The 24,968-nt window shown below is 42.3% G+C and overlaps 2 protein-coding genes across 5 annotated transcripts in view; one reads left to right on the top strand and one right to left on the bottom strand.

The window, feature by feature from the left end:
* The window catches only part of LOC119647440 (Golgi apparatus protein 1), a 62,806-nt gene that overhangs the window by 35,343 nt on the left and 2,495 nt on the right, over nucleotides 1–24,968 (top strand). The window lies entirely within an intron of this gene.
* On the bottom strand, nucleotides 1,626–24,162 carry LOC119647441 (glutactin-like). Of its 3 annotated transcripts, none has more exons than XM_038048362.1 (7): nucleotides 24,129–24,162; nucleotides 23,002–23,174; nucleotides 3,333–3,488; nucleotides 2,525–3,176; nucleotides 2,255–2,445; nucleotides 1,879–2,197; nucleotides 1,626–1,823 (listed from the first exon to the last, which is right to left on the bottom strand). In XM_038048362.1, exons 1-7 carry the CDS (start codon nucleotides 24,145–24,147, stop codon nucleotides 1,693–1,695), a joined length of 1,641 nt encoding a protein of 546 aa, XP_037904290.1. In that variant the 5' UTR covers nucleotides 24,148–24,162; the 3' UTR covers nucleotides 1,626–1,692. The 3 variants fall into 3 exon arrangements, with proteins under 3 accessions (XP_037904290.1, XP_037904291.1, XP_037904289.1); XM_038048363.1 differs by lacking the exon at nucleotides 24,129–24,162 and adding an exon at nucleotides 23,951–24,105; XM_038048361.1 differs by lacking the exon at nucleotides 24,129–24,162 and having other exon boundaries at nucleotides 23,002–23,803.

Raw genomic sequence — 24,968 nt, 5'->3', positions numbered from 1 at the left:
TTTCCAAGCTACCCCAAAGCGTATGTTTTGCACTGGCTTTGCAGTCTATCATAAGGTTGACCTTCTTTGCTGCGATGGTAGACAACAAATGTTCCAGCTCTTCTGGCGAAGCTGATCGTTCGTGAGCATAAAAGTAAGAAAATATACACGTTCTCCGCTCTCGCCTGCGCCAGTTTGATCACGAGCGTGTACGTTCTTCCTGGTGAGGATACATGCTCTAGGTCGGTCCCGATCAGTGCCTCTTGTACTATGGAATAAATTGTAATATTTACTTTGGAGCCCTTTGATGGTTCGACCTTCTCCAATCAGGAGCTCCTACATTAATGCGACGTCGATATCCTCCAACAGTTCGTTGGCGGCGTCGACTGGTTTCAGGTCCCCGTCCGGTTTCCGGAACCGCAATTTGTGAACCGCCTTTTCCATTTATACGTAACATAGGAACGTTGGCTGTTCGCCTAGGATTCCTCTTCCTTGATAAACATCCAGTCGTCCATGGGAATCCCCGGGCTTTGAAGGCGCAGGGATTGGATGAGCTTGCTTTTATCCATGCGGAGCTTCGATAACCAAATGCGACCGACCAGTCTGCTGGGGACCTGGTCATATAGGATGACTTTCAGCTTTACGCCCTCTCAGACGTCGCTGATCTTAGCGACGCACGAACCGAACAAGTCCCTGGAGAATTGGTTCTCGCATGCTATAACATGAAACCCACAAATTACATGGGAGGAATCGAAGCAAGGAATGGATCCTCCTTGTTCGCCTTTGCCTTCCAGGAGATGGTCGATGACCATCTGCAATAACCTGGTCTCAACAATGGTCCACACCTCGCTAGTTTGCCCCTAGCGGAATTTTCAAAGGTTGCTTGGCGTCCGAGCCTTTACACACTCTATTCCACTTGAGTTAATGTTCGACTTCGTCTGGAGATCGATGGCATTTGAAGGCGGTGGACTTCCCCTTCTGCTTGTTTCTCAGGCGGTTTTTGATATATTTTTCAACAAACGCCTGCTATTTGGCGAGGTCTTTTTCGTCCTGCTCTTCTGGTATTGGCTCTTGAACAAGACCCTAGTGGACTTCCGCTTTTTTTGCCGGTTTACTATGACTGGTAATCGCTACACCCAGCTCGACTAGAGTGGATTCCAAACTGGAAACCTCTAGCCCGTTTGCCACCTCGCTGCTAGAGGTTTCTAGTTGTGGCTTCAGCACAGCGGTGCTACGACTGACACCGACCGTACTACCCTCGACGGCTACTGTCTCCTAGCTGAATGTCAGCAGCTCGTTCTCCGATTATGCGCCTGGCACCACCACCTCTTCTTCTATCGTTGTTCTTTTTTTTTTGCGTTTGTTTGAATCCAAGTCTTGGTTCCACGAGTAGTCCAGGAAAAATGTCTACCCTAGCTAGCCCGGCCGTGTAATTGTATTATTTGAAACTGAGGGTGCCTACGATATTCAGAGTTCGTATACTAAAGACCAAGCTCCCCATTGGCCACGCAGTCCTCGGGGTATGCTGTTCCACCTTGGTTTGAGGTCCTGCTACCAAATTTTCCAGTGCAGGAAGGACGATCCCTCCAGGAGTCCTTACAAACTTTATTGTGTCATACTACTCTCTAAATAAAATTCCAATGAGATATACATATATTCTGTTGATTTTATTATAGTAAAAATTCTACTATGTAAATGCTAAAATACTTATCATTATAATTTACTAATAGCCGGAGGGCGTACAATACTGTTGCTTTCATCATCTTTCGTCACTGTAAATTCCTTCATGAAATCATCAGAAACACTACATGTTTCGTTGATATGCAAATATGGACCAGTTTTTCCTGGAATGAGAAGATGAAATCAAAATCTGTGAATTCTAAACGTCATGACCCTTACTTGTCATCGGTGGCCAATCTACTTCTCCTTCCACGCGCGGAATGCCTGTCGTTGCAAATGATGTCCATAGGCTTGACATTTTCTTTGCTATTTCAATATCCTTTGCATTCAAGGGAATCGTGGGAAATATGTAGATATTATCATCCGAATGATGGACGCCACCATTAAATGGCAAATGATCAGTTGGATGACCATATCCGAACCGGGTAGGCTCACCAGCGTAGTCGAATGTGTATAAGAAAGTTTTTTGAGGATTCCGTAGGGAATTCAGTTGTAAGAATCGAAAAGTTGGGGACTTGATGACTACATTGCTACTCATCTGAAAAACGAGATATTTAGTCTAAAGGACTATCATCAATGGGAGGAATATTGTTACATCAACGATCGCTGGAAGCATTTCCCTAAAGTTGCCACGCTCAAGCTCCTCTTGTGTGAAGAACATATGCATTGACATAACGCTTATGTAGCCCGTATCATCATTGATTCCTAGGCCTATTGAAATATCTTCGATCATTTGGATAGCATCGTTACTGGTTTCAAGCTGGGGTCCTATTACATTATATATGTCTGGAAAAAATTTTTAATGATTCGAATACGGTTCAAATTTGTTTTCTATTTTAAAAGGCAACCAGGTAAGAAGACTTACTTGCCAATTGGAAGGTTCCATCATGCTTCGTCACTCCTCCCATAGCCGGATAGATCTTCGTACTTTTATTCCACAATTTCTTTGGAGTTTCCGGGACAACTCCATTCAGATCCCCAAGTGTTGGCCTGAAGCTCGAAAATTCCGTAATCTCTAATAGTTTCATGACCGGCAAATCCATAAAGAATTTATTAACTGTGTCTAAATCATTAACATCACTACAACCACCCTGCTGGGCTATAGTTCGAGCCCTCAGCACAGGATGACGTTCACATCCCCACTGACTAAACACCGAACCCGATTGAATTAACACCTGATGGAATAAGCCGTCTCTAACCGCAGGACTCATAGTGAGCAAGCTCACAATTCCTGCTCCAGCGGATTGTCCGAAAATTGTAACTCGACTAGGGTCTCCGCCAAAGTGACGTATATTATTTTGAACCCATTCGAGGGCTAGAAGCACATCAAGGATTCCTACATTACCTGAGATCGCGTCTGTGTTTGTTGCTAAGAAACCTAAAGCGCCAAGTCGATATTGTGTTACAACTAGAACCACATCATTTTCGAGTAGATAACCGGGCGGATGGTCTCGGGCAGAACCATTAGTGAATCCTCCACCGTGGATGTAGAACATGACAGGCAAATTTGCAGAAAACTGAATGGAAAATGAACTTATCTGTATTAGGTCTTCGTTGCTAAGAAGTGTTAATTTTAAAGGAGCATGAACTGTATATGCGTAACAGCTGTTCCTATCTTTCTTTGACCGGTTTAAAGATACAAGTTCATACTTCTCAAATTATGCTATATTTACGTCTTTCGTGTAGACAGACAAATGCAGGCAATCTTCCCAATCGCGCTCTTCTAATTGCTCAGGCGTTAAAGCCTGCATAAATGTAATAACCGGACAAGTGATATCATTTTCCCGAACATCCTTGACACCAGACCATGGTGAGCGGGGAACTGGAGGCTATAAAATAAAAAAAAAATATTTAGTGCCTTAAAAATGAAGATCTAAAATTTGTTGGTATTAAAAATATAATAATTATTGAACCTTCTCTGGCAGAGCTTATGGACAACTTTTTGAATATTTTTGGTAATGCTATGTTTGTAGGTTAGATAGTTGTGAGCTTAGATCTATTACTCTTGAGGCCTGCTATGGACCTCACGTGCAGTAAAAAAATATGCAACCGATTTCTGAAAAAATTGAGTATATGTCAGTTATTCTGGGTTCAGACTGACATTTCATAAGTTATTCGAAGCTTCAATGAACTCCAGTCGTGCTGACAAGCGACGAAATAGAAAGCACTAAGCGTGGACTTAAAATTCCCGCATGGTCCCAACTACTACATGCTCATAACCAGTGGAGTTTTCTGGACGGTGGTAGTTAAGGGCGAATACTGAGAGTGGCTAAGCAAAGGTGCCAAAGCCACTCCCCCTCTGGAGGTTACACATGAACAACTTCCGCTTAACGTAATGCTGTCTTGGCCACCTCAAAAGGAACGTCCTCGACATTGTCGAATCAGTGGAAGATTTGCTTTATACCTCAAAAGTTTTATACGCTATAAAGTCTAATCAACCAATTTCTTGTCTTACTTCCTTGCGCTACGAAGTTGGTACTTGAGCAAAGCCTATAATTTAGCAGCATGTCCTCATTATAATTCATACACATGTCGTGTTTTTGAATTAATATAAGGGAGCAAATAAGACCTCGTAACCACTTCGGTCACGCTGCTCCCAGGGCAGAGGTGAGATAGCGTCTGATGAGTTGTCTCTGCCCTGAACGAAACCGCAAGTCATATAATAGTGGCCAGTATGCCAATATGGAAAAAGGAGAAATAAATCCACGGTGAACTGACGCAAATTTTGACTTTGGAATAGAATAGTCCTAAGTCCGCTATCTACTTAAGGGTGGGGCGCATCAAACGGAGCAAATATAATACCTAGCCGCGTTCAGTCACGTTGCTCTGAAAAGCAGAGACGAAAAGCATCGTCTGATGCTTTCTCTTTGCGCTGTGATAGTCAGTTAAAACATTTTTCTATTAACTGACGCAAGTTCGCCCACAAAAGGAAGAGTTTAACTCGTTAAATAGTGCTTGCTAATACTACGCAGTAATTTATTAATAAATGACCACTGCGTCAATATACCTGCATCAGCTTTCATAAGGTATCGTAGTAACAGCACACGAACAATCATTTGGGGACCAATATTTTCAAAAACTCGCCTCTGCATTAGACGAGCAATATGGACCAACAAATTTTCGACTAATGAATTCTTGTAAACGGAGGGGGATGGGGGGATGGAATTTAGGGGAACAAGTAAACAGGATCCTTAACCGTATTACGGCTGTTCCTTCAAGCAGAAGAGAAATCATTTCGGCCATCAATTCATTCAAACGTAGTAAAGCCGCTGGGCTCGACACTCCCCCCGAGTTATTTATCGCTTCACTGGCAGTTACTGCAGATCTGCTGCTTCTACTCGTACGGAAACTTGGGAATGCGAGACCTTTCCCAGAGAGTGGAAGAAGGAGATGATCGTTAAGATTCGAATAAAAGGGCCCCCTTTTTGAGCGTGGCAATTGGAGGATTATCTGCGTGCTTCCTATCAACACAAAGACAATAACTAAAACAAAGTGACGAAACCGATCACGACGAGCCGACCCCGATTGTGAACTGGACAAAAGCTGAAGAAAAAGAAGAATCCTGGAACGCATCAAAGAACATCTCGAAAGTGATCGACAGAGAGCAGATTGAGTTCCGCTCCGGATCTTCCTGTATTGACCACATTAACACTGTACGGATCATTTTGGAACAGTGTGCGAAATTTAGACCTTCGCTGAAGCTGCTCTTCATCGATTTCAAGAAAGCTTTCGATAGCGTGAACAGGAAGTTTATCTGGAGTGCTCTACGTGGGAGGGCCATTCAGGGGAAACTACCAGCTATTATCAGAGCGAGATATGATGGCGCAAAATGTCACGTACTGCCCCGCGGTAAAATCTCGGAGGGTTTTGAAGTTCAAATCGGAGTCCATCACCGATATTATTTCTTCTTATTATCGGTGACGTTCTTCATGGTGCCTTGTCCGGAGGACGTGGAGGAATTTAATGAACGTTGACATCTTTCCTCAAACACCTCGATTAAACTGTTTTGTTTGCTTTCTCACCGGGCCATGGACTTTGGCCAAATGGCTCTGGATTTAGAAAGATAGGCAAGCAGAGTTGGACTGAAGATATACACTAACAAAACCAAATTTCTCAGTCTGACGGGTTATCGCAATCTCTCCATCTGCATTAATGGGCCAAGCATCGCAAGCATCGATCAATTTGTATATCTAGGAAGCATCGTTTCTGCCGACGGCGGCACCGAACTAGATGTTGCTCGACGCATTAACAGTGTTAGATCCACTTTCGCTGCCTTATCTAAAATTTCGAAATTCAGTTATCTCAGCACTAAGATCAAGTTGAAACTGTTCTATGCTAGTGTTCTTTCTGTGTTGCTACATGGAAGGTGAACTCCACTGTTACTCAAAAGCTCAAAGCTTTCGTCAATACCTGTCTGCGTTGTATCATCGGAGTACGCCGGCCTGACACTATCTCAAACGCAGAACTTGGTCGGCGCGCAGGCTTAGCACTCGTATGCGATGAGATAGGAGTCGAAAATAGCAGTGGATAAGTCACACATTAAGGAGGAGCGACAATTGCATTGCGGGCTACGCCATGCAGTGAAATCCACTTTCCCAAGATGGCCGATGAGTGGTTCACCCCAAGGGCACTTGGCGCAGAACAGTAGAGGGGGAGTGCGAGCGTCTCGGGAAGTCGTGGGGGGAGCTGAAGCGCATTTCAAGCTCCTGCGAGCGATGGCGCTTCCGTTCAGAAGCGGGGTAGACGAGTCAAATCCTTAAGCAAACTTCGCCATATGGTCGATGTGGATAGCCCCAATTGTTTAGAACGGCAGGGAATTGACAAGTTTGGATCTCCATCAACACTGTGGCTCCCGGCTACGATGTTTTCACTCGAACGACCCGGTCGAACTCGCGTTCGCCCCTCGACCCAAATTTATCACCAAATTCTTAGTATCAGTCTCAGAAAAACGATTATGTTGACTGAAAATACCATGAATTTTACAAAACGTAAATTTTACAGACCCACCATGTTTTTTATTTAAATGCAATTTTCGAGAAAAATTGAATTTATAGTGACAATTGCCAAAGCTTTTACTACTGATATGTCATAAAATTAATTTTTTTGTTAAAGAAGTAGAAATCTTCGAAAGACTAACCCCAGGACCCCACTAAAACCACCCCTCGCCAAGCTACGATATTAGAGTTTCGCTTTTATTGGGTGAAGAACCTGTGGTCAGCCAGAACTTTGATTGGCTTTGCATCTCAGTTAATGAACCCCTTACCAAGCTTAGTAACCCCCAGAATTGCATAGGCGACTTTGAAGATTGTGTATTTAGCTTAATTCAACGATTCTTTACCGCTCATAATGGTCAGTTTTCGGTTGTGATCACTTCCTCTCTTGGCAGACATGTTACAGAAGCGGTCCTCATCACGAAGCGGCGGAAGAGAAATTCCGCCTGTGTTAGAATCGGGAATCATATCATCACTTCCAAGCCGACCATCAAATACTTGGGGGTGGTAATAGACAGAAAGCTCAGTTATAAGCAACACGTACAGTATGTTTGTGGTAAATCATCCACTGCTAGTATGGCCCTGGCGAGGATGATGCCGAACGTGGGAGGGCCACGGCATACCTCTAGGTTGCTTATAGCCAGAGTGGTGACCTCAATCATGCTCTTTGCGACCCCAGTTTGAAGCGAGGCGTTGCGGATGTCAGTTAACACTGGCAAACTGAATGCAGTCTACAGGAGGACAGCTCTGAGGGTATGCTCTGCCTTCAGGACGGTCTCAAATGATGCAGCATTCGTCATATCTGGAATGATGCCGATTGACATCTTGATGAGATGACCAATATATACCATGCGAAGCCAATCTCTCCCTTATTGCAGACGAAGAACGCTGAGAGGGAGAGATCCATAAATAGATGGCAAGAGCTGTGGGAACGGTCGGGAAAAGGTCGGTGGACTCACAGCTTCATTCCTGCCATCAAGGAGTGGTTGGAGAGACGACACGGTGAGATTAATTATAATCTCATCCAGTTTTTCACGGGACAAGGAGGATATCTCCAATACCTTCACAGGTTTAAATTGGAGACCTCACCCGACTGTCCAAATTGTGATGGAGTCCCAGAGGGCCCAGAGCATGTATTCTTCCACTGTCCGAGATTTGTGGAAGGAAGGATGAATCTAGAGGAGACTCTAGGAGAGGTGCTGGTACCAGAAAATCTGGTGCCGAAAATGCTAACACGTCAAGAGAATTGGGATGCGGTCAACGCCATGATCGCATCTATTCAAGATAAATTGCGAAAAGCAGAGGAAAGGAAAAAAGCGCGGTCACGTGCGCCACGTATAGAAGAAATGAGATTAAGCTAGAGTGAACTGACTCCGCCCCATGATGTAATACCTTATGGTGGTTCCGCGGGGCAGGGAGGGAGTCGGGGACGGTTTTCGTGGGTAAAAATCCCACACGCTGCTGTGCCCAGACTAGTGTCTTTTGAAGATTTCCACCTCCTAAAAAAAAAGACATGTTACAGACCTTTATGTCAAGTACAGTCGGTCAAGTAACAGCGTGGTCGTGTTAATTTATAAAAAAATTTATTTGATGAAACTTTCATATTCATATATTCATTGTACACATTACAAACAATGATGCAATTCGGTCAATAATGTGTCCAGTCACCACCGGCGTCGATAATTGCCTGGCATCTCCGAGGCATGCTTTCTACTAATTTGACGGCGTATTCTAGTGGCAAGAATCTCCAGATCCGACGAATTTCGTAAGACAACTGCTTGAAAGTGTATGTGCGTCTTCCACGAAGCTTCCGTTTAATATATGCCCACACATTTTCAATAGGGTTTGCATCGGGCGACTGCGACGGCCAATCCAATGTAACGATGCCAGATTGAGTCTTCCACTGAGTACAGACCTTGCTGCGGTGTTTAGGATCGTTGTCCTCCTGCAGAATCCAATCTTCATTTCTTGTGATGAACCATCGTTTGGCAGATGGCAGTAAAGCCTTTTTGTAGATTTCTCGGCATTTAGGTTGCCAGTAAAGAGGTGCAAAGTGCCGAATCCCTGCTTTGAGAAGCAGCTCCAAAGATGCACCTTTATTCCATGTTTTACGGTCTGCTGAACAAGCCTATTGGTGGAAGTTGACCACGCTCGCGTGAGGACAGAACGTGCCCATATATAATAGAACATTCATCAGTAAAAATGACATTTTCAAAATCTCTGTCAATATTCTCATGCGCCCAAGCGAGTCGCTTTGCCACATGTTTTTCAGTCAACAGAGGCTTCGTCATTGTGTTGCGTCATTTCAGATCATGAGTACAAAGATGGGTTCGGATAGTTTCGTAGGATATATCTAAACCTTTTGCCATTAATTTTGCTTGTCCTTGGGGCAGTGTTAAAGCAGGATTCCGCGAAAACAGATTCACTATTCTTTTTTCATCTTTTTTCTTCACTTTTCCTGTCGAGCCACGTTCTGGTAAATCATCGACATTTTTAGTCACTTTACATCGCTGTATCCACTTCTGTACAAATGCCTTCGACTTGCTCATATATTTAGCAGCCGCTGATTGCGACATTTTGGGACTTTTCGGGTGAATGCAAAGAAGCACAGCCTCATAGCGCGACGCGTACTTAGCACTCATGGCGTTTAACGTGATTCTCTTTCAAAAGATCAACGACAACTGGATCTTTGTTGACAATGCATCAAGGACAAAGCTTCCCTCTATCGGCTCGCGAAGGAATTATAGCGAAATCTTCCATTACCTGTCGGTGAAGTTGACCACGGTCTTACTTGACAGACTGTAGTTGTCAGAAGGTATCTTTCTTGCTTTGGGGTCAGTCTGTCTGTGGTGCGTATGCGGAGAACAAATGAGTTGTACGATCAGCTGATATACCAGTGAGCTTCATCAGCCGGGCATAAAATCGTTTGACTTCTTTAAAGGCATCACGGAAACCCTTAGATATGGCAAATATGTGTGAGTTATCAATATAGAAAAGTTTATAGCCAGCAATCTATGTTGCAGCTTTTGGCATCGCACCATCAATTTTTCTTGTAGAGTGGAAATATTGTGTCTCTTCTGAAGAGCTCTTGCGAGTTTCTCCATTTTACCAGGGGAGGGTACCAAGCCTAATCTAATCCACCCTCATATCGAAACTAAAGAAAATTGTGAAAATTTATCCGATTTTTGATCGTAAAATAAAAAAAAATGTATTTCTTTACCATAACAGAAGCCGAAATCTTGATCGAAATTATCAACTGGATGCTAAATATAAACCATCTACGCAAGCTACAAACATAAATCAACAAAACCTCTGAAATTACCCCTCACGAGATATGCACGTTTTCTTGAAAACCGAGCCTATTTCGTGTGTGTTCGATTCTCAATTCAATGCAATAACTCATTCTTATTTCACATAATCGATTTCATAATTAAAAAAATTATTTCGAGCCAAGATTATGGACTTTATTGATAAGTTCGCCTTTATTTTTCGCGATGTCATTTGCACGCTGGATGAGCTCTTTGGACTTTGGTTGATACATTTTTTTTTAATTTTAATTGATGTACACAGATGAGTCGAGGTGATTTTATCATTTGTAGATAAGAAAGGGGAGATGCTGAAGGTATTACGCTATGCAAAGATTTGCTTTTCTTATTGAGTTGATCTCGAGGAATATTTAGTTATCATTCGCTTCACTATAAAATTATCTAATTGACGCGATCCAGATAGCACTTCAAGCTTCTGCTTTGAAGCTTATGCAAAGTAGTTACGGCACTAATGGAATTTGAATAAAAGCAATAATTTTCCTCAAGTTCAATAAGCATCTGATTCGACGAAGGTATATTTATTATTTTCCAATGTGGGTGACTTGTGATTAAAGTCCAGGCAATCATATATTTTTTACATGAGGAAACTTTGTAATTTAAATTATGAGACAGTATTGAGTGCAATCATTCGGAGAAATGTGCGTATTCTAACGTTATTCAATTAGAAGATTCAAATGGACTGACGAATGGGGGACGAAAATTTAGCAATCAATCAGGAACTGCAAATGATGCAGCATTGAATTCAATGCCTCCAAAATATTTGCTCAACGAATCTGGTGATACGCAGCCTCATTCCAGTCAGAGGTAGGGAGGAAATGATTAAAATTGTATTTAGAGATTCCAAATAAGGTGACACCCTCCTTATCCAGCATCTTATTTCCAGGTTTAGGAGTAAATTATTCCTGAGTCCACGATACCATCATAATACTTGCCAAATTTACTTTATTTGTGTGCAACCCATAACGCCTTTATTCTCTCATTCGAACTGGCGTATGAAGTCGTTAATTTACCATTAAGAGCAAGAGGTCAGTTACTTTAAGGACTTGTTCTCCGAAACTACTCAACCGAAAAATTGGGAAAAAATTATAGTGGTCCATGCACATGGTATCTAGGCTCCGAAATACTCCCCATTCGATATCTGCTCAAATAATGTTAATAATAGTATATTATTATATATCAAAAAATTTCTGTGAACCTCCTCCAGTTCCTCCTAGATAACATAGGTTTGTGGCGCGGCAGGATCCGCAGCATTTGAAATGGGCGTTCGGGTAGCAGGTCGTCAAGACAGCCTACGGACAAAGGTATTTGCTGGTACCATCGCAAATTCGGAGATAAAGCGACAAGATGTACGCTACCTTGTAAATTCGCGCCTACCGCAAAAAACTAAGTCCGCGGGGAGTCTTGGCGACAGCCACCCAGAGCGCAGCGCCACGTCGCCTAACTATTTTCGACCCCCTCAGCAGGCGCAACTACCTCGTCGACACGGGTGCGGAGGTTTCGGTTCTTCCCGTACCCCGCCATCATCGACTATATCCACAGCCCCTCAAACTGGCGGCAGCAAATTCCTCCCGCATCAACACATACGGGTACAGGCAAGTGGACGTGAGTCTTGGCTTGCATAGGACGTTTTCGTGGCGTTTCATCCTAGCGGATGTCAGCTTCCCCATATTAGGCACAGACTTCTTGTGTCACTATGGATTGCTGGTGGACTTGCAAAATAAGTCCCTTTACCCCACAACCAACCTTAATTCGTCGGGCCAAATGGTATCTCACGCTGACAATAACCTTTCCGTTCTTTTGGAAGACATCACCGACTCTCGTGTTGGGACACTCATCCAAAAGTTCAGCCAGATTACTACCGAGTGTAATCTCTCGAAACCAGTGAAGCACAATGTGCAGCACCACATTAATACTACTGGTTCCCCGATTTTCTCGAAGGTGCGTCCTCTACCACCCCAGAAACTGGCTATTGCGCGGAAAGAATTTGAACAACTTGTTCAACAGGGTATCTGCTGGCCCTCAAACAGCTGTTGGTCTTCCCCATTACATATGGTCCCTAAGCCAAATGGCGAATGGCGCCCCTATGGGGATTACAGAAGGCTAAACGCACAGACTGTTCCTGACCGATATCCGATTCCACTCATCCACGATTTTGCGCATCACCTCGCGAATTGCCGCATCTTTTCGACCTTGGACTTAGCCAAGGCATACCACCAAATCCCAGTAGCTCCTGAAGACATTCCAAAGACGGCAATATGCACACCCTTTGGACTCTTCGAGTTCACCCGAATGACTTTCGGATTGTGCAATGCGGCGCAAACCTTTCAAAGGTTCATTCACTCAGTCCTGCGAAACCTCGATTTCTGTTTCGTATATTTGGATGATGTTTTGTTCGCTTCTTCCACTGAGTCTGAGCACTTAGCCCATCTCGAGTGCATTTTGCAACGTCTCCTTGAGGCCGGTTTAGTCCTAAACGTTGAGAAATGCAAATTCCTTCAACAACAGGTGAGATTCCTCGGCCACTCCATTTCCTTTGAAGGAATGCAGCCCAACCCAGACAAGGTGCAAGCAATTACAGGCTTCCCGCGTCCGAAAACAGTGAGGGAGTTGAGGAGGTTCTTGGGCATGCTAAACTTCTACCGTCGTTTCCTGCCCAAGGTCGCCCATCACCAGTCCGTTTTGAACGCGTACTTGTATGGCCCCAAAACAAAAGACACACGAGAGATTGTGTGGACTGAAGAGACTGTCTGCGCGTTCAATAAATCCCGACAGCAACCGGCTAACGCTACACTCTTGGCATTTCCTCTGCAAGATGCACCTCTAACCGTTTTTGTTGATGCCTCTGACATCGCAGTAGGTGCTGCCCTTCACCAAAAGGTGGATCAAGTTTGGCAGCCGTTGAGCTTCTTCTCGAAACAGTTGAATCCCGCTCAACGGAACTACAGTACCTACGATCGCGAACTGCTCGCCGCGTACCTGAGCATCAAATACTTCCGTTTCTCCCTAGAAGGCAGGCCGTTCACAGTGTTCACGGACCATACGCCTATCACATATGCTTTGAAACAAAAGCCCGACAAAGCGTCCCCTCGTCAGCTTCGACACCTGAGCTTTATAAGCCAGTTTACGTCAGACATCCAGCACGTGTCCGGCAAGGACAACATAGTTGCTGACGCTTTGTCTCGTGTCTCCGAGGTTAACATCCCCGCCTCACTCGATTTCTCGGCTATTGCCAAGGCGCAGGAGGATGACGCAGCACTTCAGAGCCTCAAATCCAACCCCAAATACAAATTTCGGGAGTTGCCCATCTTCGGCTCAAACCTCTCGCTCTGCTGCGAAGACTCGAAAAAGGGACCTCGGCCATACATTCCGGCCACATTTCGCAAGGAAGTGTTCCACACAGTTCACGACTTGGCGCATCCCGGCATCAGGACAACAAATCGGTTAGTCACCGGAAAATACTTCTGGCCCTTCATGAACAAGGATATCAATTCCTGGGCCAGAGAGTGCATCGCATGCCAAAAGTGTAAAGTCTCCAGGCATGTAAGGAAAGAAGTGGGCTCATTCCCCCGCACTACCAAGCGTTTCCACACGATACACCTCGACATAATAGGGCATTTGCGAGACTCGCACGGTTACAAGTATTGCCTCACAATCATCGACAGGTTCACGCGGTGGCCTGAGGCAATACCTCTGAAAGACATTACGGCGCAATCTTGTGCCGAAGTCCTCTGCCGAGAGTGAATACCTCGCTTTGGTGTCCCTGCAATGGTCATCACTGACCAGGGAATGCAATTTGAATCCACCCTTTTCTCGGAGTTAGGCAAACTCCTGGGTTTTAAACGCCAGCGGACTACTGCATACTACCCGCAATCCAATGGGATGCTGGAATGTTGGCACCGGACGCTGAAAGCCGCCATTATGGCACGCGACGATCCGTCCTGGACTCAAGTCTTGCCTCTCGTCCTACTCGGCCTACATATAACCCGCCGAGAAGAATTTGCTGCCAGCCCCGCGGAGCTGGTTTACGGGGAGAACCCAAGACTCCCAAGCGATCCGGTCTGCGACAAGAGATCGGGTCTCACGGAGTCGGCGTTGGTGCGTCTGCTGAGGGACAATCTCCGACGCATCAGAGCGCCACCACCCACTCGACACTCGCCCACACCTGCCTGTTCGCCCAAGGAACTGGACACATGCACGCACGTTCTGGTCAAGACGGATGCCGTCCGGAAGCCGCTGCAGCCTCCATATGAGGGCCCGTACCGCGTTCTCGAGAGGGGAGAACATTTCTTCCAGCTCGAGATCGGTGGACACAAAAAGGCGGTCTCTTTGTCCAGACTGAAACCCGTGTGCGCCCCGAGGCAGCGTCGTGTCCGTTCTGTGGATTAACGGGGAGCGGAGTTCCGGGATCGGTCGCCGAAACCCCCTAGGTTCCGTCTGGGGGCGGCAGGATCCGCAGCATTTGAAATTTATTCCGAATGTTGCGGATGCGGATGGCGCGGAACTCTCCACTCATTTTAGAATTCGCCGAGGGAGGGGAGAATTAGCGGTGAGAAAATGCCGTTGGTTGGGACAGTAAGGACCGCATGGAAACAAGCCGGTCTTCTGTCTCCAACCGTGGTATAGAACGCATCGGGCCTGTGTAATTCATCTTGTTTCAATTTTCCTTTGAAATTTAGAATAAATCGTGGTTAGATATGAAAACTAATAATATATTTTAAATATTGCGATATCGTTATCAGTGTGCTGGAAAGCAAGTCGAAAACAATTTGAGCAGTGTTATATCCACATTTCCATTTGCATTTATCAACACAGAAAACATTAACACCCAAGAGTCTTCTCAACTTGATGTTGATAATAACTGCATTTTCATATTTTGTATAAAGCTGTCAGGATGGATATAGCGTTGTTATCGTGTCGTGCCACATCAAGTTGCGTATCATAATCAGGAGAAACGGCACCTCGTGAAATACAGCAAAGGTTTCGATATGGAGCAGCTTTCTGGAAAGTTTGGTGGAAATCCTACTTCTATTAACAAAGTTGTAGGAAATCAAATTTGGCTCTTTCGCGTCGAATTACTTCTACGTAAGAGATAAAATGTCAGTACCCCATGAAATTAAATATAGAAAGCAGGCATTCCGAGTCCTGCGGGACTCCATTTCTCCCCGCTTTTTTTGCAGCCCGCCCGCCCCATCCTGTACTTCCCTCACTCTTGCTGAGCGCTCCTCTCACTACTGATGCCTACTTATAGGTCTCTCCCTTTCGATGCCTGGGGGATGGGGAGGAGCTGAGCTTTCCATCATATATGTTTGTGGTTTCATCTGCCAAGACATCGTTATCATTCTTGGATCAGTGAATGATGCATTACCTGAAATGGCTTTGAAGGCAAAGCACACAAAAGTTCTGATAGGATTGAAAAGCTGTGCTGCTTTATATGCTAGTTCACAGAACATAGAATGTTTAAGAATCAGTTGGGAATGGAGTGACTTAGGAGGCAAATTTCGCTACATGACAGAGAACCGATTTGAACTAGGATATCTTTCCACATGCTCTTCTTCAGCCTTAGTTCTTCCAGACAGACAGGCACAGATTTGGATGATTCATAACATGCTATAAGAGGGAGGCGTTTCTATCGATACTGCAGTATTTAAGGAATTGAAAGGAGATATTTACATCAAATATCACCCGCCATGAATTGAATCAGGTAAAAGTTAAAGTACTGGGGACGACGGAAGATGGAGAAAAGTGGAGATTGACCCTTTTCTCAGAAAGAAATGAAAGATCCGACCATTGACGAGAATGAGAGCCAAGAGTAGGTATGCGAACAGCGAAGAAACGGATGAACTGTACAGAGGTACATTCATCAACCAAATTGGATAAAAGGCGTGTAGTTAACGTGTGCAGCCTTTATTTTACGCAAAGAGCATTAGTTTTCGTGTGAATTGCTGTCAGAAGCTTCAAAACCTTGACTTGATGACATGCAAATACCCTGTTTACGCACTGGGTTTACACAATACCTAAATAATGTGCACCAATTTATAAATAGACAGGAGGCGATTTTAATGCAGAATTCGCGATTCGCGACGACTTCGGGAACGGTTGGACAGATTGGCATGCTGACTATCCGGACTTGAATTTCATAGCAAACTTGTAGTCCTGGTTGAAAGAGGGTGTATTTGTGGAGTCCAGATCCGAAAATTGAAGTCACTACATGCAAGGAGTGTCACCTTCCGATTATGAAAACTCGTTATGATCGCATTCGAAATGAGAACATTTGCGATCAATATGGAGTTTTAATTAAAAGAGACGTTTTCTCGACGGCATGGTCATGCCAGTTGCACTGATGCTAACTCGCTCGTGAAATTTGGTTTGAACATTCAAATCGGAGACCTACTGAAACGGCGGGGGCTTGAGCACTCGATGATGATTTGAAAGTCTCCCGAGTTCACAAAAACTAACCTTACGACTAAGAAAAGCGGCGCCGAGCCCAACCTACTATCTAACGACCCAAGGGTTGGGTCCGCGGTGGAATGAGAGGCAATTGTACGAATGCAGATTAGCTGAAGTCGAGGGTGAGAAATGGCAATGCAAATGTGAACTGCCTAAGGTGAAAGAATAATGCTTTTGGCAGATGTGTGACATGCAAAATTGGAAGATAACAATGTTCATGAAGTATACAGGATGTTAGGACATTCGTAATAATTAAATTGAGTAGATTCATTATATAATTGGGACTCTAATTTTTAACAAAGGGTTGGGTTCATGGAACAAAACAGCTGGTCCCATAATCAAATGGATACAAACTACCAACTGACAAATTCAAATCAAAATCATGTTTGCTTCGGTCAGCTATGCCTAAATCAGACGGTTTTTCAGTCAACATCATTCGCACCACATCGTACTGGTGAGGGAATATATGAGGGCAACCAATACCTGTCAACCATATTTGGTTATGCTGATTCCAGGGTAGAAGTGAAGCACGTCTGATGCCTCTCAATAGCAACATTGAACTCAATAGCAACATTTTTTTTGGATATTCGAATGAAAGCTCAAAAACTGGATGTATCCAAAAAGATGCCAGAAATCACATAAAGTCAATAAATTCGAGACAAAATTGACATAGTTTGTTGCCCTTATGTGTTTAAAATTGCATAATATCTTTATTGCGACAAAATTCCATCAGTTTTACTAACAACTGCTGTAAACAAATTTATCACGATAAAATTCTTTTAATTTTACTAGCAACTGCTATTACAGATTACAGACTTAATTTACAAATGATCCATACTTCTCTTATGAATACTATTTGATTTAAATTTTACACCTCGTAAGGTATGTGTTTCGTGTATCATAATTGAACCGTTGGCATCATGTCTGCAAAATTAGACTAATGGCGAAAAACCTTACAATTAAGTAGAAGAACAATTGAAAAAACATTGATTTTCTTGGTCCAGTTGCCAATAGAGACGCGAGAAACATCACCTTAGTAGGTAATGTGATGTCATATCACTTTTCAAAAAATGATATCACAAATATCACCTTTCATTACCCTAATCGTACATGTAATGTTATATCGTCAACATCAAATGTTAGCACACGATAGCTGATAGCACCAAATATTGCTTATCACTAAAATGATTTGGCTTCATTTATTACATTCATAGTATAAAGTGAACGATAGCGCAAAATAGGTATCATTGAGGAATGAATTAATCTTTCATGCAAAAGAAGAAGAAAAAACGAAAAGATCCGATATAATATTAGATAGTAGGTACAATATTTTCACATTGAAAGAACAGGGAATCATGATTTCTACGAAACTGCATTACTTCTTTTAGAAGTTATCCTTGCATAGCTTAATTAGACGTTTGTCATCAAGCACAAAATCATCTCTTCGCACCAAAGCCATTCGACAGAACAGATTCGTAATCGATATTCAGCATCGACAGCCGCGTGTACTAGGAAATATTACGTAGACCAAACACACATCAATTAGAAGCCGACACATATTCAAAGCCATAATATTATGAATTAAATTCTCAAACCCAAGAATCTGCATTCCAATATTCACATGCACCGGAAATCATCTAACCCAAAGCCAGTCAAAATAATAGGCAATCGTAACAATAGTAGATATCACTTGCGGCATCGGCATCATCTCGACTCGCTACGAAGAACTGTACTGTTAGGAGATGTTTTGAAATATGATATCATATTACAAAACGTTACCTACTACAGAAGTAATACAATTGAATCCCGGTACTTCGTACACCGATTATTCATATTTCCGGTCCCCAGAGTTGATTTTCTTTATTTTGCATTTCAAATAATTGGTAATCCCAATATTTGTTACCAAATTGTCAGTTCCTTGATCATGCGAATTATCGGGATGATGTCAGGTAATGCGGTGATGTGTGTTTGAATCGCGTTCGGTGAGGGTAATGTGATGTTACACTTTAAGGTGATATGTATAATTTTGGCGATATTCCATATATCACCTACCCATCTCTAATTGCCAATAACCACTTTGAATACGATCCCAAAGAGGCGTCAATAATGGCGCAGAGACACATTTCTTCGACAAAAGAAAACTTGAATGAGCAAATTAAATATCCAATCAATACTGTTTTGTTTCTAGGAGTATCGTTTCAATGAATTTTTACCTTTAAAACAAAATGTCGCCCAAGTTTTTACAGGAATATACATGGAAAGCTTAAGGGGGCGTGACGGGTTCAAATTTTGATTCTTTTTCAAACGTAGTATATTTTTTAGAAATGGACTAGAAACGACCTTAAATTTATTATATCATCAAATAGTATAGACTATACTTTACAGCATAATACTACCAAATTTGGCGGAAATCACAACACTTCTGACAACGTTATAATAGGTCAAAATTGTCTCTTTTTTGTAAATGTATTATAATCTCAGACTTTGGATATCACAATCACACTAAAGTGGCTAGTCTGACTTACAAAACACCTAAAGGCTATGAGCAAGGTGCAAATAGAGCAAAAGCACTTTCAAATATTCTTGTAAGGTTCTGGACCAACATTGATAAAAAAAAGTGGAAATTGTTGAAGTGAATTACGTTACGTACTCGTATAATATTTTACGAAAAAGGAACATTTATTATAAACTTTCCATTTCCTTTGTGTTTTGCATTTTTGCTTCTCTAACGAAATGTGAACCACAAACAGCCACTTTTTAACCTTTTGTGTGAAACAAAACCTTATTAAAATCGATACAATGTCTGTTCGTCTATCTGTCACACTCGATTTACTCGGAAACGGCTGAACCGATTGTCACGAGATTTGGTGAGAACATGTGGTCTGAGTGCCCCTTTATATGCAACGAGTGGAGCCATTTTGTGTGCCCCCATACATGCGAAAGAGGGTTTAAATTTTCACAGAATATGGTCAAGTGGGGTATTATGGCCTTATTGCTGATATTGGGTAAAACATAGGGGAGATAGGGCTCAAAATGTGTGCCCCAAAAAGTGAAATAGGTCTCGTTCTCAGAACCTATCCAACCGAAAAATCTGAAAGAAAATCACAGTTATGCATCTATATAAAATCTAGGCCTCAAAATACATCTCTTTCCGATATCTGTACAAATGAAGTCAATAATAGTATACTACCATGCTTTTAAAATTTACCGGAAACCCCCCTTAAGTACATCCCAGAAATGTCCTAGGGGTTTTACGTGAATACCTGTCATGGAGACTTAATCCCACGGATTGATTTTGTGACCATAATGAGAGCCCCGCCGAAGCAAGCTACGACGGTACCAGTCTATACCAAGTGCATGGCTCAGCATTCATACTGGTGGATGCAAGACCTACCTAAATCACTACCGAACTAAGGAGTACGGCATCCGTGTTAAAATGCAACACCATGCCGAGGCCCAAAGTTCTGTTCGGTTGAACGTAACCACAATCCCATGAAGCTCCCACTAGGGGGCCAACCGCAAACAACCGAGCTGTACTCACATACAACAGGAATTCTCCCGAAGTATGTGAGTCCATTGGCTATCCCGACTTCCATGGTACCAGTATACCCCTGGTAAGGTTTCGTGACCAATTGCCACTTCAGATGAGTCCCCGGGCAGACTCGGGTCTGATCGCCCTGATTAGGACTTTGGAGCATTCGCCGACTGCATCACGGCCGGGAAGCCAATGCGATACAGCGTCCCTCGGTGCCACCAGTATGGAGGTTCTCCTCGGCCACTTGGTTTTGGTTCAGTCGATAGGGTTGCCGTCCCGTCTTCCTTATCGCCACCTCTGTGCACCTCCAAGGAATTCAAAAAAGAAAGAGGAATCTTTGCCAATCGGTGCTTCTAAATACTTCTCCTAAAAAACAAATGAATTTGCGTGGCTTTGGAAAAGATTCGCATAATTTATCTTCTCCGTGGACTGGGCGTTGTTGTTGTCATTGTTACTACGTATAACAGCAGCTACAGGTTACAATAGCTTCTTAAAAACCAATATTCTAACTATATATGGATGAAGGAAACACGATGCCATTAACATTGAAGAAAAAAGAGGATATTAACGCCATTCTTGTTGATTATGGGACCATCGAAATAGATACTACAGCAAGTGATAAGGAGAAGAAAACGAACCTGGATCCCTTTAAGCGAAGTGGTAAAATGCTACGTTCTTCACCTAGGTCCGTGAGGATGGTCGGACGACCAGGTATTGATTGTGGCAAAGGCTAAACCGGGCTCAACAAAGAAGAAGCGGTGCATGCCAACGACTAGAGAATTGATGCAGTCCTAGGAAAAGTACTCAGGGTGGAAAATTGCCTGAAGGAGATGGGCAATACCCTCAAGACGCTATACGAATACGTCGGGCCGAAGCATAACGTTCATCGCTATATTAAGGTGGTTTTTCGAAACTTTAAAAACACGTGTGAAAAGGCCACGGGTGAATTAGGTTCGACGAACCAATATTCAGCGAATACAGGGCAATTACAGACGTCTACGGTTGCGTCATTGCGATAGGTACCTATTGCTACCAAAAGGGTGGAACGAATCATTTAAATAAGTTCAAAGTGGAAAGTTGTAGACGGCGTAGAGAGGAGCAGAGAAAAAATAGGGGATATTTGTGTAAAGCTCCCAACACCAAAGAAAAGCCGAGGGTCCAAAGAACCAGTAACGGAGGGATTGCAACTTTTGGACCCCAAATTGGCTCCACAAATGAAATCTCAGGAAATGGTAGCAAATGTTTGGACAACCGTGAAGTCAAGGAAACAGGTAAACAAGTCGGGAAACCGGAAGCTGGACGCTTCAGGTACGAAAGGTTTTGTGTAATTCTTAGTACGTAGCACGTAATATATCCATATATTATGTGAGAGTATCCACTTTCGGGTGATATTGACATTCACAGTCTTCAATTTTCAAAGAAGCAACAAATTTGAGGTATTATAACTTTGTTAGTAATAGTGCGATTTCCACCAAACTTGGTAAGATCATGCTCTATATTATACCCTATATCACTGCAAAATTTCATGGTACTAGGATGAACTTAAGGGGGGTTTCCAACCAATTACAAAAAATTATAGTAATATACTATTATTAACTTTATTTAAACAGATATCGGCATGGAAGGTATTTCGGAGCCCAGGCATCATATAGTGGCAGCCTCCTGATTTTTTTCAGATTTTTCGGTTTGGTAGTTTTTGAGAATGGCCCCCTTAAAGAAGTGATAACTTTCAACCCCCCACGCTCCCCACCCTTCCAACGAATGTCAAAACTAATATCGGCTTTGAAAAGTACTAATCGAGACCTTTAATTTGATACCCCACATGACTCTATTTGATGAAAAAAAATTTTACACCCCCCTTTTGCATGTATGGGGACCCCCCCTTAAATTCGACGTAAAAGGATATAATTCACTGTATGCGTGAGCGTTCACAGTTCCCACCTTTCTACCAAATTTAGTGTCAATCGCTATAACCGTCTCCGAGAAAAATGCGTGTGACGGACAGACAGACAGACAGTAAACCGATTTTAATAAGGTTTTGTGTTTACACAAAACCTTAAAAAAGGAGGCTCCTTCCGGATGCAATTGTTATCGAAAGCAGAAGTGATCTCTTTTACGCTGAGATTCTGCGGAAAGTCAAGGGACATCCGACGCTAACCGGTCTGGGAGACAATGTCACACGGATCAGAAGAACGCAAAAGAGAGATTTACTCCTGGAGATTCGGAAGACACAGGACGAAAGCACGCTGAACTACCAGAACTTGGTTGGTAGATCCTTAGATAAGGAAGTTACGGTAAGGCAGTTAACCCACGAGATAACTGTGGAGTATAGGGACCTTGATTTTTATAGGAAAAATACACAAAACCTCTCACACCTGAAGCGTTCAGCTTCCGCTTTCCCGGCGTTTTTTTCTTTAAATTTGGGAGGTTGTTGTTTAGAGATTGAGAAACTTCCAAAAGGATGCGAAACTGTCCCGAGATCATACCAACACTGCTAAATCAGCCTTTGGTATGCTCTCTAATATTGGAGGAACAGTTCCCTTAATTCCGACATTGATCTGAGATTTGGAAGGAAAATTTCAGGTTTCTTCATTGAAAGTATGTAACTACTGCTCGTACACATATCAGTTAGATTGCACTAATGTCTCCAAGATTACATCATATGGAATAGTTACAGAGAATTATAAACTTACCACAAAACTATAATAAAAATAAAAACACACAATAATTAATACCAAGTGGTTTCGAACTATCTTCTTTTATGACTACTGGGTTTTTTTCTAAACTTGATCTCATAGAGTTAAGTCATATATCATGAATAGTAAATGAAGACACATGGTACTAGCAAGTTATTTTCACATGGTTATTCCCATTGTTCTTACCCAGATGTTAATAACAATTTCCAACTTTCTCAACTAAAAGACCATAAATTACACCCACTTTATCTGAATATAATTAAGTTTTTATAGACACCTTGCAAACCTAATTAAACATCAATCAATCAACCAACAAACTATTCACCTGCAAGCTGGCTTTACTTTACCTTGAAACGTCTTTCTCCACTTGGCGATTCGGCAAAATGTATTCCACGAAATTGATAAATATCTTTTCCGCTCCATCCTGATTTTCCAACAGATCCTAGTAAAGATCCCAACTCCGGGATTGTAACAACAATATCGTCAGCTCCCAAGGCATCAGTCATTGTCACTACCAGCACTGCAATAACAGTAACAAGGACTAAAACGCAACCAATTCCACCAAACATTTTTGCATTTGATCGACATCTACTGCTATTACAATCACAGTTACTGCACATCTAGCCTCGGTTTTTAATTTTAAGGAGAAATTTATGAATCTAATGAAACTTCATTCAAAAATTGACGGGGTCAGATATAGCTGTTAATTTTATTTTAGGACGAATAAAGTAATAGTGACTTAATTGATTGCTGGATTGTGGTATTTCTTGTGAACTGGCTCGAGTTCTTCTCCTAACTAATTGATCAGCATAATTTCAACTTCTATTTGCCTCCAAAACTTGCAGATTGTGATGTAGCTAAGTATAAAGTAATTAATCTACGGCTGATAGTCTTATCTTTTACGTTCGAATGTTTTTTATTTGTTGTATATATTTAACATACTTAGATTGTTTGAAAACCAATAGAAGACGAAAATGATTTACGCGCTCAAAGGCCAGACGCCATACGTTCAGGTAGAAGAGCTTTGACGATAAGTTAAACCCCAATCGACTTTCATTCTGTTCCCAACGTTTCCAATTATTGCTACTCACATCACATAAAGAATAGTCGGTTCTAATTCAGTCAATATTAATCTATGACTTATCATAATTAAGTCTAGAATCGATTGCGCTTCCGCAGCACATGGATTTTGATCCCTGCCTATTACATATCTATTGCAATAAAAGCTAACAGGTGAGAATATCTGTTACCTTCCTTTGTAACACTAAATAATATCTCACTAATTTCTTATGTTACCTGATTGTAAAACACCTTAAATCTCTTTATTAAGACCTGAATGCGGATCACTGACCAATTTCAATATATTTAAATAAGAAAGTAAAAATAAGTCACTTGTCACCCACAGAACTAATCAACAAAAGATAAGCGAATTCCTTCCAGTCACTTTTGCGAATGGTATTAAACTTTGACTTACTTCTCCAACGTTGCGTCATGAACTTCGATCGAATGCCAGATTAACTTTTCATGTCAGAAGAGTTGCTTTTCACTACACTGTAAGAACAATATTGCCTTCAACTGATGCTATTGCCTTGAGTGGTACTCTTACTTTTTAATGTAGTTATTGCACTCAATGGAAATCTTCTGCTTAAATATATTTGTCACAACAAATGCTTTGAGATAAGATTATACATATGACCAGTACTCCAGAACAACTATATATTAACAAAATGACAATCGTTTGGCAAAATTTGACATAGATACATCTCATTCATTTGGCATACATGGAGACTATTAAATACCAGGTCAAATCACGTGTTAACTCAGCTGACACTTCAGAATTCATGTCTGAATGAAATGAATTCATGCAATCCTAAAACTACAAAATCAACTATTCAAAATCGTCCCGGGACATCATAATGATTGTTGTTACCATACTGAATAGCTACAGCCAATCATGAGAGCAAAGCTATACCAAGAACTAAAAAATGGCAAAAAGTTAATGGTGAAGGCCCGCCAGCATCCAAGTGCAGCTCCACTGAAATTTAAGCTCAACATCTGCTTACAAGCTTCGATACAATAGAGATGGGTAGGTGATGCGTGAGTGATATCACCTTGAAGTGTAATATCACATTATCATCACCGATCGCGATCCAAACATCATCACCACCTAGCAGAGAAGTGATGATGGTATTATTCTTGTGATAAGTAATGTTCGTAATGTGAAATAATTGGATTTGTGCCCAAGACGACCAAGAGAGAAGAGCTATCCCAAACATATAAAAAAATTGGCTAAATTAACCGTGAAGCTCCGCAC

This window comes from Hermetia illucens, chromosome 2 (assembly GCF_905115235.1).
Source record: "Hermetia illucens chromosome 2, iHerIll2.2.curated.20191125, whole genome shotgun sequence".
Taxonomy (NCBI): domain Eukaryota; kingdom Metazoa; phylum Arthropoda; class Insecta; order Diptera; family Stratiomyidae; genus Hermetia; species Hermetia illucens.
The sequence above is the reverse complement of the archived record's forward strand: the minus strand, read 5'-3'. Positions and strand labels throughout refer to the sequence as shown.

Excerpts from the sequence above, each read along its gene's own strand:
- LOC119647441 (XM_038048361.1), bottom strand. The coding sequence starts at position 23,274 with ATGTGCAGTAACTGTGATTGTAATAGCAGTAGATGTCGATCAAATGCA. Across the intron at positions 3,489-23,001 it reads GTGGAGAAAGACGTTTCAAG|CCTCCAGTTCCCCGCTCACC; the intron begins GTAAAGTAAAGC and ends TTTATTTTATAG. Across the intron at positions 1,824-1,878 it reads AGATTGGCCACCGATGACAA|GAAAAACTGGTCCATATTTG; the intron begins GTAAGGGTCATG and ends TTCTCATTCCAG.